Source organism: Oncorhynchus keta, unplaced genomic scaffold (genome assembly GCF_023373465.1).
Source record: "Oncorhynchus keta strain PuntledgeMale-10-30-2019 unplaced genomic scaffold, Oket_V2 Un_contig_25345_pilon_pilon, whole genome shotgun sequence".
Classification (NCBI taxonomy): domain Eukaryota; kingdom Metazoa; phylum Chordata; class Actinopteri; order Salmoniformes; family Salmonidae; genus Oncorhynchus; species Oncorhynchus keta.
The window spans coordinates 36,915-49,889 of NW_026284395.1; the positions used below are offsets into that span (position 1 = coordinate 36,915).

General features: G+C 42.0%; 1 protein-coding gene and 2 pseudogenes across 1 annotated transcript; all 3 read right to left on the reverse strand.

The window, feature by feature from the left end:
- Positions 1-2,424: 2,424 nt before the first annotated feature.
- LOC127922335 (keratin-associated protein 10-8-like) lies at positions 2,425-3,155 on the reverse strand (annotated as a pseudogene).
- Positions 3,156-8,362: 5,207 nt separating this feature from the next.
- LOC127922336 (uncharacterized) lies at positions 8,363-11,129 on the reverse strand. The gene is made up of 3 exons (XM_052506067.1): positions 10,551-11,129; positions 9,751-10,235; positions 8,363-8,380 (listed from the first exon to the last, which is right to left on the reverse strand). Exons 1-3 carry the CDS (start codon positions 11,029-11,031, stop codon positions 8,363-8,365), a joined length of 984 nt encoding a protein of 327 aa, XP_052362027.1. The 5' UTR covers positions 11,032-11,129.
- A 346-nt stretch (positions 11,130-11,475) lies between these two features.
- Positions 11,476-12,975, reverse strand: part of LOC127922337 (tumor protein p53-inducible protein 11-like) — a 32,884-nt pseudogene continuing 31,384 nt past the window's right edge.

Here is a 12,975-nt window from a genome sequence, read left to right on the forward strand (position 1 = left end):
TTACCCTGGAGGAGTCATTACTGTATTACCCCTGGAGGAGTCATTACTGTATCACCCTGGAGGAGTCATTACTGTATTACCCTGGAGGGAGTCATTTGTATTACCCCTGGAGGAGTATTACTGTATTACCCTGGAGGAGTCATTACTGTATTACCCCTGGAGGGAGTCATTGCTGTATTACCCCTGGAGGGAGTCATTTACTGTATTACCCCTGGAGGGAGTCATTACTGTATTACCCCTGGAGGGAGTCATTACTGTATTACCCCTGGAGGAGTCATTACTGTATTACCCCTGGAGAGTCATTACTGTATTACCCCTGGAGGGAATCATTACTGTATCACCCCTGGAAGGAGTCATTACTGTATTACCCCTGGAGGAGTCATTACTGTATTACCCCTGGAGGGAGTTATTACTGTATTACCCTGGAGGAGTCATTACTGTATTACCCCTGGAGGGAGTCATTACTGTATCACTCCTGGACTGCTGCTGGAGTCATTACTGTATTACCCTGGACTGCTGCTGGAGGAGTCATTACTGTATTACCCCTGGAAGGGAGTCATTACTGTATTACCCTGGAGGAGTCATTACTGTATTACCCCTGGAGGAGTCATTTGTATTACCTCTGGACTGCTGCTGGAGGGAGTCATTACTGTATTACCCCTGGAGGGAGTCATTACATATTACTCCTGGAGGGAGTCATTACTGTATTACCCCTGGAGGGAGTCATTTACTGTATTACCCCTGGAGGGAATCATTACTGTATTACCCTGGAGGGAATCATTACTTTATTACCCCTGGAGGGAGTCATTACTGTTTACCCCTGGACTGCTGCTGGAGAGTCATTACTGTATTACCCTGGAGAAGGTCAGTCATTGCTTTATTACCCCTGAGGGAGACAGTGTGTTGACCATTACCCTGGAGGGAGTCATTAGATTACCCTTCAGACAGGAGTCTAAACATAACAACATGGACCTGCTGGAGGGAGTCACTGCACAACAGGGCTGTGTTCAGCAGGGCACCAACCGTGGAGGTTCAGTCATGGATGACTGTTTAAATCCACTGGAGGAGTCATTACAATGGGAATAGCTCCTGGAGATAAGAGTCATTGAGTCTTGAGAAGGTAGAGCATCTCCTGGGCATAACGAGACCACACAAGACTGTATTACCCCTGGAGGGAATCGTTAGATGTATTTATTGTTGTTCTGGAGGAGTCATTTACAAATATTACCCCTGGATGGCAGTCATTTATGTAATATAGACCCTGGAACAGTCATTACTTTATTACCCTGGATGCCGAGTCGTGATGACTAACCCCTGGAGGGAGTCATTACAGTATAAAGACCCTGGAGGAATCATGCTATTACCCCCTAGGAATCCACCTATACCCTGGAGAAAGTCATTGATGCCCCTGGAGAGTCAGTGGTCAATTACCCTGGAGGGAATCATACTTTATTACCCCCCCCCCAAATTACTTTATTACCCCTGGAGAGTCATTGACTAATCCACCCCATTAACCCCTGGAAAGTCATTGCTTTATTACCCCTTCGTGACCACTGGAATCCAGTGTGTTAAACCATATTGTTTTTTGAAGAAGTTCTAGAGTGACCCATCCAGACATTAACTCTAAACCAACAACCCTCAACTGCACAACAGGGCATTCCAGGGCACCAACAACGTGGAGTGTTCAGATAGAAATGGATGACGTTTAAATCAAAACACAGGAATAATTGATGACAATGGGAATAGCTTGGAGATAAGAACTGTTGAGTCTTGAGACTAGGTAGAGCATCTCCTGGGCATAACGAGACCACACAAAGAAAAACAGCCAGGGGAAAGAAAATAGATGTATTTATTTGTTCTGTCTATACATATACAAATACAGCATATCTATCTATCCTATGGCACAATGTACATATCATTAGACCGTAACAACACGTAATCACATTTCCTAAAGCATTGATGCCGTTCGTGATGACTAATCCATATTAGTCCCAAACACTGACAGATAAAGACGTGCCTGGATGCAGAGACAGTAGACTTCCTCTATTCTAATAAGAGATATTCACATGGCTTAGTGTTCAGAAAGTTCAAATCAGACGTGATACCATACTACCCCCTTTAAAAAAACGACATCGCTGTAGAAGTGCCAAAACAACCTTTTAATGTATTTATTTAAACACGTCAGATACAACGTTTGACACAAAGTGTCCTAAACCTTCTATGGTTTTCTGAAAGAACGCTTCTAGTATGTTCTCTCTACCTCGATGCAGAACAACGGCCAGTTCCACGACCCAAAAGCTGAAGTACATCACGATTAAAAAAAACAAACAACATGTGTTTTTGATGCACTGCTGAAACATAAAATACCTGTTGAGTGGGAGGATTAAACTGAAACATTGTCCTGACTGATTAGTTTTCCTTGTGTCACATTATCCCAGACTGAACAAGTATCCCAGTCAGTCCAGTCAAAAACGTAAACACATGGAAGAATGTTTGAGTCTCACAGAACAAAACCAGTGTTATTGTCCTTTAATACAACATATATTAGTACAGAACAAAACCAGTGTTATTGTCCTTTAATACAACATATATTAGTACAGAACAAAACCAGTGTTATTGTCCTTTAATACAACATATATTAGTACAGAACAAAACCAGTGTTATTGTCCTTTAATACAACATATATTAGTACAGAACAAAACCAGTGTTATTGTCCTTTAATACAACATATATTAGTACAGAACAAAACCAGTGTTATTGTCCTTTAATACAACATATATTAGTACAGAACAAAACCAGTGTTATTGTCCTTTAATACAACATATATTAGTACAGAACAAAACCAGTGTTATTGTCCTTTAATACAACATATATTAGTACAGAACAAAACCAGTGTTATTGTCCTTTAATACAACATATATTAGTACAGAACAAAACCAGTGTTATTGTCCTTTAATACAACATATATTAGTACAGAACAAAACCAGTGTTATTGTCCTTTAATACAACATATATTAGTACAGAACAAAACCAGTGTTATTGTCCTTTAATACAACATATATTAGTACAGAACAAAACCAGTGTTATTGTCCTTTAATACAACATATATTAGTACAGAACAAAACCAAAAGTGTTATTGTCCTTTAATACAACATATATTACAAGAACAAAACCAGTGTTATTGTCCTTTAATACAACATATATTAGTACAGAACAAAACCTTTGTTATTGTCCTTTAATACAACATATATTAGTACAGAACAAAACCAGTGTTATTGTCCTTTAATACAACATATATTACCAGAACAAAACCAGTGTTATATTAGTACAACATACAATTGTCCTTTAATACAACAACCAGTGTTATTGTCCTTTAATACAACATATATTAGTACAGACCAAAACCAGTGTTATTGTCCTTTAGACAACATATGAGCCAGACCAACATTACTGAGCCAGACCAACAACCAGTGTTATTGACCTTTAAGACAACATATATTAGTACAGACAAAACATGTTATTGGACTTTCTCTGAGCCAGAACCAACATGTTAGGAGTCATTAGACAACACTCTCTGAGCCAGGACAACAACCAGTGTTACATTGTTTTACCCAGACCAACAAAAGAGGACATTGACAACACTTTAGCCAGACCAACATTAGGAGGACATTAGACAACACCAGTGTTCTCTGAGCCAGTCATATATTAGTACAACAAGCCAGACCCATGGAGGAGGACATTAGACAACACTCTCTTAGCCCCAACATGAAGGAGGACATTGACAACAGTAGTCCTCTCTGAGCCAGACCAACATGAAGGAGGACATTAGACAACACTCTCTGAGCCAGACCAACATGGAGGAGGACATTAGACAACACTCTCTGAGCCAGACCAACATGAAGGAGGACATTAGACAACACTCTCTGAGCCAGACCAACATGAGGAGGACATTAGACAACACTCTCTGAGCCAGACCAACATGGAGGAGGACATTAGACAACACTCTCTGAGCCAGACCAACATGGAGGAGGACATTAGACAACACTCTCTGAGCCAGACCCATGAAGGAGGACAGACCAACATTAGGACATTAGACAACACTCTCTGAGCCAGACCAACATGGAGGAGGACAGGACTTCTGAGCCAGACCAACAATAGGACATTAGACAACATCTGACCCAGACCAACATGAAGGAGGACATTAGACAACACTCTCTGAGCCAGACCAGCATGAAGGAGGACATTAGACAACACTCTCTGAGCCAGACCAGCATTAGTCCAGCACTCTCTGAGCCAGACCAACATGGAGGAGGACATTAGACAACACTCTCTGACCCAGACCAACATGAAGGAGGACATTAGACAACACTCTCTGAGCCAGACCAACATGAAGGAGGACATTAGACAACACTCTCTGAGCCAGACAACCATTAGACCTGAGCCAGACCAACATGGAGGAGGACATTAGACAACACTCTCTGAGCCAGACCAACATGAAGGAGGACATTAGACAACACTCTCTGAGCCAGACCAACATGAAGGAGGACATTAGACAACACTCTCTGAGCCAGACCAACATGAAGGAGGACATTAGACAACACGTTCTCTGAGCCAGACCAACATGGAGGAGGACATTAGACAACATGGAGGACATTCTCTGAGCCAGACCAACATGAAGGAGGACATTAGACAACACTCTCTGAGCCAGACCAACATGGAGGAGGACATTAGACAACACTCTCTGAGCCAGACCAACATGAAGGAGGACATTAGACAACACTCTCTGAGCCAGACCAACATGAAGGAGGACATTAGACAACACTCTCTGAGCCAGACCAACATGAAGGAGGACATTAGACAACACTCTCTGAGCCAGACCAACATGAAGGAGGACATTAGACAACACTCTCTGAGCCAGACCAGCATGGAGGAGGACATTAGACAACACTCTCTGAGCCAGACCAACATGGAGGAGGACATTAGACAACACTCTCTGAGCCAGACCAACATGGAGGAGGACATTAGACAACACTCTCTGAGCCAGACCAACATGGAGGAGGACATTAGACAACACTCTCTGAGCCAGACCAACATGAAGGAGGACATTAGACAACACTCTCTGAGCCAGACCAACATGGAGGAGGACATTAGACAACACTCTCTGAGCCAGACCAACATGGAGGAGGACATTAGACAACACTCTCTGAGCCAGACCAACATGAAGGACATTAGACAACACTCTCTGAGCCAGACCAACATGGAGGAGGACATTAGACAACAGTAGTCGCTCTCTGAGCCAGACCAGCATGGAGGAGGACATTAGACAACACTCTCTGAGCCAGACCAACATGGAGGAGGACATTAGACAACACTCTCTGAGCCAGACCAACATGGAGGAGGACATTAGACAACAGTAGTCGTTCTCTGAGCCAGACCAACATGAAGGAGGACATTAGACAACACTCTCTGAGCCAGACCAACATGGAGGAGGACATTAGACAACACTCTCTGAGCCAGACCAACATGAAGGAGGACATTAGACAACAGTCGTTCTCTGAGCCAGACCAACATGAAGGAGGACATTAGACAACACTCTCTGAGCCAGACCAACATGGAGGAGGACATTAGACAACACTCTCTGAGCCAGACCAACATGAAGGAGGACATTAGACAACACTCTCTGAGCCAGACCAACATGAAGGAGGACATTAGACAACACTCTCTGAGCCAGACCAGCATGAAGGAGGACATTAGACAACACTCTCTGAGCCAGACCAACATGAAGGAGGACATTAGACAACACTCTCTGAGCCAGACCTACATGAGGAGGACATTAGACAACACTCTCTGAGCCAGACCAACATGAAGGAGGACATTAGACAACAACTCTCTGAGCCAGACCAACATGAAGGAGGACATTAGACAACACTCTCTGAGCCAGACCAACATGAAGGAGGACATTAGACAACACTCTCTGAGCCAGACCAACATGAAGGACATTAGACAACAGTAGTCGTTCTCTGAGCCAGACCAACATGAACAGACAAAGCTGTGTGTCTTAAAATATATATCATATACTGGCAATTAAAGTGTGTTCATTCTCTACACACAAGTTCTGCCCCTAACCCGGGGTTCCCCAAACAGGCTTAGACAAGTTCTGCCCCTAACCCGGGGTTCCCCAAACAGGCTTAGACAAGTTCTGCCCCCAACCCGGGGTTCCCCAAACAGGCTTAGACAAGTTCTGCCCCTAACCCGGGGTTCCCCAAACAGGCTTATACAAGTTCTGCCCCCAACCCGGGGTTCCCCAAACAGGCTTAGACAAGTTCTACATGACTCACGGGACTTGGCATCTACAGAAGAGACCGTCTGAAAACAACACTGTTCTCTGTCTGCGGGTACATGTTCAGTAACTAGTACATGTTCAGTAACTAGCACATGTTCAGTAACTAGCACATGTTCAGTAACTAGTACATGTTCAGTAACTAGTCCATGTTCAGTAACTAGTACATGTTCAGTAACTAGCACATGTTCAGTAACTAGCACATGTTCAGTAACTAGCACATGTTCAGTAACTAGTACATGTTCAGTAACTAGTACATGTTCAGTAACTAGCACATGTTCAGTAACTAGCACATGTTCAGTAACTAGCACATGTTCAGTAACTAGCACATGTTCAGTAACTAGCACATGTTCAGTAACTAGCACATGTTCAGTAACTAGCACATGTTCAGTAACTAGCACATGTTCAGTAACTAGCACATGTTCAGTAACTAGCACATGTTCAGTAACTAGCACATGTTCAGTAACTAGCATGTTCAGTAACTAGCACATGTTCAGTAACTAGTACATGTTCAGTAACTAGCACATGTTCAGTAACTAGCACATGTTCAGTAACTAGTACATGTTCAGTAACTAGCACATGTTCAGTAACTAGCACATGTTCAGTAACTAGCACATGTTCAGTAACTAGTACATGTTCAGTAACTAGCACATGTTTAACTAGCACATGTTCAGTAACTAGTACATGTTCAGTAACTAGCACATGTTCAGTAACTAGCACATGTTCAGTAACTAGTACATGTTCAGTAACTAGCACATGTTCAGTAACTAGTACATGTTCAGTAACTAGCACATGTTCAGTAACTAGCACATGTCCAGTAACTAGTACATGTTCAGTAACTAGCACATGTTCAGTAACTAGCACATGTTCAGTAACTAGCACATGTTCAGTAACTAGCACATGTTCAGTAACTAGTACATGTTCAGTAACTAGTACATGTTCAGTAACTAGCACATTGTTCAGTAACTAGTACATGTTCAGTAACTAGTACATGTTCAGTAACTAGCACATGTTCAGTAACTAGTACATGTTCAGTAACTAGTACATGTTCAGTAACTAGTACATGTTCAGTAACTAGCACATGTTCAGTAACTAGCACATGTTCAGTAACTAGTACATGTTCAGTAACTAGCACATGTTCAGTAACTAGCACATGTTCAGTAACTAGCACATGTTCAGTAACTAGCACATGTTCAGTAACTAGTACATGTTCAGTAACTAGCACATGTTCAGTAACTAGCACATGTTCAGTAACTAGTACATGTTCAGTAACTAGCACATGTTCAGTAACTAGTACATGTTCAGTAACTAGTCCATGTTCAGTAACCAGCACATGTTCAGTAACCAGCACATGTTCAGTAACTAGCACATGTTCAGTAACTAGCACATGTTCAGTAACTAGTACATGTTCAGTAACTAGTACATGTTCAGTAACTAGTACATGTTCAGTAACTAGCACATGTTCAGTAACTAGCACATGTTCAGTAACTAGCACATGTTCAGTAACTAGTACATGTTCAGTAACTAGTACATGTTCAGTAACCAGCACATGTTCAGTAACTAGCACATGTTCAGTAACTAGCACATGTTCAGTAACTAGCACATGTTCAGTAACTAGTACATGTTCAGTAACTAGTACATGTTCAGTAACTAGCACATGTTCAGTAACTAGCACATGTTCAGTAACTAGCACATGTTCAGTAACTAGTACATGTATAGTGGTACTACTATAGACCAGAGCCCTATTCCCTATATAGTGGTACTACTATAGACCAGAGCCCTATTCCCTATATAGTGGTACTACTATAGACCAGAGCCCTATTCCCTATATAGTGCACTACTTCTGAACAGAGTCCTATTCCCTATATAGTGCACTACTTCTGAACAGAGTCCTATTCCCTATATAGTGCACTACTTCTGAACAGAGTCCTATTCCCTATATAGTGCACTACTTCTGAACAGAGTCCTATTCCCTATATAGTGCACTACTCCCAAACAGAGTCCTATTCCCTATATAGTGCACTACTTCTGAACAGAGTCCTATGTGGGGTAAGTATAGGGGCCATTTGTGCAGCATAAGCACCAAGCAGTCTAAGCACCTATTCCCCATACAGTCACGTTGACTGGAGTGCTATGGTTCTGGGTCTAATCAGAGCCGCTATATCTATGGTTCTGGGTCTAATCAGAGCTGTATCTATGGTTCTGGGTCTAATCAGAGCTGTATCTATGGTTCTGGGTCTAATCAGAGCTGCTATATCTATGTTTCTGGGTCTAATCAGAGCTGTATCTATGGTTCTGGGTATAATCAAAACTGCTATATCTATGGTTCTGGGTCTAATCAGAGCTGCTATATCTATGGTTCTGGGTCTAATCAGAGCTGCTATATCTATGGTTCTGGGTCTAATCAGAGCTGCTATATCTATGGTTCTGGGTCTAATCTGAGCTGCTATATCTATGGTTCTGGGTCTAATCAGAGCTGCTATATCTATGGTTCTGGGTCTAAGCAGAACTGCTATATCTATGGTTCTGGGTCTAATCAGAGCTGCTATATCTATGGTTCTGGGTCTAATCAGAGCTGCTATATCTATGGTTCTGGGTCTAATCAGAGCTATATCTATGGTTCTGGGTATAATCAGAGCTGCTATATCTATGGTTCTGGGTCTAATCAGAGCTATATCTATGGTTCTGGGTATAATCAGAGCTGTATCTATGGTTCTGGGTCTAATCAGAGCTATATATATGGTTCTGGGTATAATCAGAACTGCTATATCTATGGTTCTGGGTCTAATCAGAGCTGCTAGATCTATGGTTCTGGGTCTAATCAGAGCTGCTATATCTATGGTTCTGGGTCTAATCAGAGCTGCTATATCTATGGTTCTGGGTCTAATCAGAGCTGCTATATCTATGGTTCTGGGTCTAATCAGAGCTGCTATATCTATGGTTCTGGGTCTAATCAGAGCTGCTATATCTATGGTTCTGGGTATAATCAGAGCTGTATCTATGGTTCTGGGTCTAATCAGAGCTATATATATGGTTCTGGGTATAATCAGAACTGCTATATCTATGGTTCTGGGTCTAATCAGAGCTGCTAGATCTATGGTTCTGGGTCTAATCAGAGCTGCTATATCTATGGTTCTGGGTCTAATCAGAGCTGCTATATCTATGGTTCTGGGTCTAATCAGAGCTGCTATATCTATGGTTCTGGGTCTAATCAGAGCTGCTATATCTATGGTTCTGGGTCTAATCAGAGCTGCTATATCTATGGTTCTGGGTCTAATCAGAGCTGCTATATCTATGGTTCTGGGTCTAATCAGAGCTGCTATATCTATGGTTCTGGGTCTAATCAGAGCTGTATCTATGGTTCTGGGTCTAATCAGAGCTATATATATGGTTCTGGGTATAATCAGAACTGCTATATCTATGGTTCTGGGTCTAATCAGAGCTATGTGTATGGTTCTGGGTCTAATCAGAGCTGTATCTATGGTTCTGGGTCTAAGCAGAGCTGCTATATCTATGGTTCTGTGTCTAATCAGAGCTTCTATATCTATGGTTCTGGGTCTAATCAGAGCTGCTATATCTACGGTTCTGGGTATAATCAGAGCTGTATCTATGGTTCTGGGTCTAATCAGAGCTATATATATGGTTCTGGGTATAATCAGAGCTGCTATATCTATGGTTCTGGGTCTAATCAGAGCTGCTATATCTATGGTTCTGGGTCTAATCAGAGCTGCTATATCTATGGTTCTGGGTCTAATCAGAGCTGCTATATCTATGGTTCTGGGTCTAATCAGAGCTATGTGTATGGTTCTGGGTCTAATCAGAGCTAGATCTATGGTTCTGAGTCTAATCAGAGCTGCTAAATCTATGGTTCTGGGTCTAATCAGAGCTGCTAGATCTATGGTTCTGGGTCTAATCAGAGCTGCTATATCTATGGTTCTGGGTCTAATCAGAGCTATGTGTATGGTTCTGGGTCTAATCAGAGCTAGATCTATGGTTCTGAGTCTAATCAGAGCTAGATCTATGGTTATGGGTCTAATCAGAGCTAGATCTATGGTTCTGAGTCTAATCAGAGCTAGATCTATGGTTCTGAGTCTAATAAGAGCTGCTAGATCTACGGTTCTGGGTCTAATCAGAGCTGCTATATCTATGGTTCTGGGTCTAAGCAGAGCTGCTATATCTATGGTTCTGGGTCTAATCAGAGCTGCTAGACCTATGGTTCTGGGTCTAATCAGAGCTGCTATATCTATGGTTCTGGGTCTAATCAGAGCTGCTAAATCTATGGTTCTGGGTCTAATCAGAGCTGCTAGATCTATGGTTCTGGGTCTAATCAGAGCTGCTATATCTATGGTTCTGGGTCTAATCAGAGCTATGTGTATGGTTCTGGGTCTAATCAGAGCTGCTATATCTATGGTTCTGGGTCTAATCAGAGCTGCTATATCTATGGTTCTGGGTCTAATCAGAGCTGCTATATCTATGGTTCTGTGTCTAATCAGAACTGCTATATCTATGGTTCTGGGTCTAATCAGAGCTGCTATATATATGGTTCTGGGTCTAATCAGAACTGCTATATCTATGGTTCTGGGTCTAATCAGAGCTGCTATATATATGGTTCTGGGTATAATCAGAACTGCTATATCTATGGTTCTGGGTCTAATCAGAGCTGCTAGATATATGGTTCTGGGTCTAATCATAACTGCTGTATCTATGGTTCTGGGTCTAATCAGAGCTGCTAGATCTATGGTTCTGGGTCTAATCAGAACTTGATCTATGGTTATGGGTCTAACCAGAGCTATATGGTTCTGAGTCTAATCAGAGCTAGATCTATGGTTCTGGGTCTAATCAGAGCTATGTGTATGGTTCTGGGTCTAATCAGAGCTAGATCTATGGTTCTGAGTCTAATCAGAGCTAGATCTATGGTTCTGAGTCTAATCAGAGCTGCTATATCTATGGTTCTGGGTCTAATCAGAACTAGATCTATGGTTCTGGGTCTAATCAGAGCTGCTATATCTATGGTTCTGTGTCTAATCAGAGCTAGATCTATGGTTATGGGTCTAATCAGAGCTAGATCTATGGTTCTGAGTCTAATCAGAGCTAGATCTATGGTTCTGAGTCTAATAAGATGCTAGATCTACGGTTCTGGGTCTAATCAGAGCTAGATCTATGGTTCTGGGTCTAATCAGAGCTGCTATATCTATGGTTCTGTGTCTAATCAGAGCTGCTATATCTATGGTTCTGGGTCTAATCAGAGCTGCTATATCTATGGTTCTGGGTCTAATCAGAGCTGCTATATCTATGGTTCTGGGTCTAATCAGAGCTGCTATATCTATGGTTCTGGGTCTAATCAGAGCTGCTAGATCTATGGTTCTGGGTCTAATCAGAGCTGCTATATCTATGGTTCTGGGTCTAATCAGAGCTGCTAAATCTATGGTTCTGGGTCTAATCAGAGCTGCTAGATCTATGGTTCTGGGTCTAATCAGAGCTGCTATATCTATGGTTCTGGGTCTAAGCGGAGCTGCTATATCTATGGTTCTGGGTCTAATCAGAGCTGCTAGATCTATGGTTCTGGGTCTAATCAGAGCTGCTATATCTATGGTTCTGGGTCTAATCAGAGCTGCTAAATCTATGGTTCTGGGTCTAATCAGAGCTGCTAGATCTATGGTTCTGGGTCTAATCAGAGCTGCTATATCTATGGTTCTGGGTCTAATCAGAGCTATGTGTATGGTTCTGGGTCTAATCAGAGCTGCTATATCTATGGTTCTGGGTCTAATCAGAGCTGCTATATCTATGGTTCTGGGTCTAATCAGAGCTGCTATATCTATGGTTCTGTGTCTAATCAGAACTGCTATATCTATGGTTCTGGGTCTAATCAGAGCTGCTATATATATGGTTCTGGGTATAATCAGAAGCTATATCTATGGTTCTGGGTCTAATCAGAGCTGCTATATATATGGTTCTGGGTATAATCAGAACTGCTATATCTATGGTTCTGTCTAATCAGAGCTGCTAGATATATGGTTCTTCTAATCAGAACTGCTGTATCTATGGTTCTGGGTCTAATCAGAGCTGCTAGATCTATGGTTCTGGGTCTAATCAGAACTTGATCTATGGTTATGGGTCTAACCAGAGCTATATATATGGTTCTGAGTCTAATCAGAGATAGATCTATGGTTCTGGGTCTAATCAGAGCTATGTGTATGGTTCTGGGTCTAATCAGAGCTAGATCTATGGTTCTGGGTCTAATCAGAGCTAGATCTATGGTTCTGAGTCTAATCAGAGCTAGATCTATGGTTCTGAGTCTAATCAGAGCTAGATCTATGGTTCTGTGTCTAATCAGAGCTGCTATATCTATGGTTCTGTGTCTAATCAGAGCTGCTATATCTATGGTTCTGGGTCTAATCAGAGCTGCTATATCTATGGTTCTGGGTCTAATCAGAGCTGCTAAATCTATGGTTCTGGGTCTAAGCAGAGCTATATATATGGTTCTGGGTCTAATCAGAGCTGCTATATATATGGTTCTGGGTCGAATCAGAACGAGATCTATGGTTCTGGGTCTAATCAGAGCTATATATATGGTTCTGAGTCTAATCAGAGCTAGATCTATGGTTCTGAGTCTAATAAGAGCTGCTACATCTACG

Coding starts and splice junctions, on each gene's coding strand:
- LOC127922336 (XM_052506067.1), bottom strand. CDS start 11,031: ATGATTAGACCCAGAACCATATATCTAGCAGCTCTGATTAGACCCAGA. Junction 10,236..10,550: donor GATTAGACCCAGAACCATAG/GTCTAGCAGCTC, acceptor CCAGAACCATAG/ATCTAGCAGCTCTGATTAGA.